This window comes from Penaeus monodon, chromosome 7 (genome assembly GCF_015228065.2).
Source record: "Penaeus monodon isolate SGIC_2016 chromosome 7, NSTDA_Pmon_1, whole genome shotgun sequence".
Taxonomy (NCBI): Eukaryota; Metazoa; Arthropoda; class Malacostraca; order Decapoda; family Penaeidae; genus Penaeus; species Penaeus monodon.
In genome coordinates this window covers 53,380,179-53,382,678 of record NC_051392.1, presented here as the reverse complement: position 1 = coordinate 53,382,678, position 2,500 = coordinate 53,380,179, and the positions used below count along the sequence as shown (strand labels likewise).

Genomic DNA, 2,500 nt, shown 5'->3' with positions numbered 1-2,500 from the left:
TTCATTCATTTATTGCCCCTTAGCTCCTTTCATTCATTTATCATTTATTACGTACATATTCTTTGCGTTCATTTATTGCGCCCTAACTCCATTCATTCATTTATTACGCCCTAGCTCCTTTCATTCATGTATTACGTCTATACCCTTTTCATTCATTTATTGCACCCTAACTCCATTCATTCATTCATTACGCCCTAGCTCCTTTCATTCATGTATTACGTCTATACCCTTTTCATTCATTTATTGCGCCCTAACTCCATTCATTCATTTATTGCGTCTCAACTCTTTTCATTCATTTATTGCGCCCTAACTCCTTTCATTGTTTGCATCCTAACCCCTTTACTTCATTTACAGCGTCTTAACTCCTTTTCCTCGTTCCTACTATAATAATACTCCTACAGGTTCACCCATTGGTCCACTTGCGTTGCTTTCTCCCCTTCAGCTTTAGGTGGTTGACACGTCCTAACAATCCGTGTTCCTGTTTTCACGTTTCTTACCAAGAGCGGGATCAGAGACAAAACATGATATATATATATATATATATATATATATATATATATATATATATTTATTTATTTATTTAATTATTTATATATATATTTTTATTATTGTTATTAACAGTTACCATTGTTGATGTTATTAGTATTATCATCATTGTTGTCATAGTTATTACTATTAGTATTATCATCATTATTAGTATTATTAGTAATGATAGTATCATCATCATTATTATTATTGTTATCATTCTATCATTTTTATTATTATCATCCTCATTATTATCACAATTACTATTCTTAGTAGTATTAGTACTATCATTATCAATATAATTTTCATTATCATCGTCATTATTATTATTGTTATTATGATCATTATTATTATTTTTATCATCATCATCATCATCACCATAACCATCACCATCACCATCACACACACACACACACACACACACACACACACACACACACACACACACACACACACACACACACACACACACACACACAAATAAAAAACACATGGAGACAAATGTTGACAAAGTTGCCCTATTGTCGTATTGATCGAGACTTTGCTAACAATTACGTGGTCGGTTGGTCGCTTTCCTTATCTATAATTTAGGGATCATTCGTGGAATTATCTCAAGCGGCAGTTGAAAACGGTATTTTCGCTCTTATCTAAAGGAGTCATAGGACTTAGTTCCATGTACAATCAAATTAATTGCGCCATCAGTTGCAAAGTGGTCCATTCATTAAGAGCATTTTTTTTTCTAATAGTTTTCCTTTTTCGGAGCTAATGTATTAAAATGTAGAAAAGAGTTGTGTTAAGTGATATATATCTATCTATCTATCTATCTATATATACATATATATACATACATACATATATATATATATATATATATATATATATATATATATATATATATATATATATATATATGTGTGTGTGTGTGTGTGTGTGTGTGTGTGTGTGTGTGTGTGTGTGTGTGTGTGTGTGTGTGTGTGTGTGTGTCTGTGTATCACCTCATCCATACGTCATGGATTTCGTTCATTACATCATCATCTCTTTCATCACCTTACTCATTACATCACCGTAGTCATTACCCATACAGACATTTTTTTTCCCCCATGACCCCCAACCTTTTTTATTCCCCAATTTTTATGACGTCACCACATTGCCCCATCATCTCATTTATTATTCATCACCTCATTTCCTTTTCAATTACAGGTAATTTTTCTTCACGGTTTGTCACCATATTCTCCATCATCTCATTACTCTTCTTTTACGAACCTTTTTTCATTATTTACCACATCCCTTATCACCTCATTCAATATATATCACCTCATTACTCATCATTTACAATCCTTTTTTTTTCATCACTAGTCACCACATCCCCCACAATCTCCTTCATTACGCATCACCTCATTCACTGACTTTGTGCTATATGACCTTGACGTCTAGCACCTTCATATTTGCGTTAACTATTAACCATTAACCACTCACTGACTTTGTTATTTACCCTCTCACTTTCTTATCTTTCTCCCTCCCCCCCAAGTCTGCGCGACCACCGAGTGCAGCCGAACTGTACCCAGGAGCGTGAACACGAGGAAGTGCACTGGGCGGTGTACCAGATAGTGTTCCCGGTGTTGGTGTCCATCGGTGTCCTCGCTAACCTGCTCAACTTGGTGGTGCTCTCCCGTCCAGCCATGAAGGGCGTGTCCTATAGGTAAGGAGGGCGTGTCCTATAGGTAAGGAGGACGTGCCCTATAGGTAAGAAGGGCGTGATCGATAGGTAAGGAGGGTGAGTCTTATAGGTAAGGAGGACGTGGCCTATAGGTAAGAGTTTGGTGTTTTAGATAGGTCAGGAAAATGGTATTTCAGATAAGCCTTATAGGTAAGAAATGGGGTTTTAGGTCAGGAGAGCGTGTCCTATAAGTAAAAGGAGCGTGTCCTACAGATAAGAAGATGGAGGGCGTACTCTATAAGAAAAAAAAAATATATA

At 35.9% G+C, this 2,500-nt stretch overlaps 1 protein-coding gene across 1 annotated transcript in view; it reads left to right on the top strand.

Annotated features, from left to right (window-relative positions):
• The window catches only part of LOC119575459 (probable G-protein coupled receptor B0563.6), a 35,324-nt gene that overhangs the window by 25,862 nt on the left and 6,962 nt on the right, over positions 1-2,500 (top strand). The window contains exon 2 of the mRNA XM_037923092.1: positions 2,054-2,224. Within this exon, the coding sequence (XP_037779020.1) occupies positions 2,054-2,224 (171 nt within the window). The remainder of the gene's footprint in view (positions 1-2,053; positions 2,225-2,500) is intronic.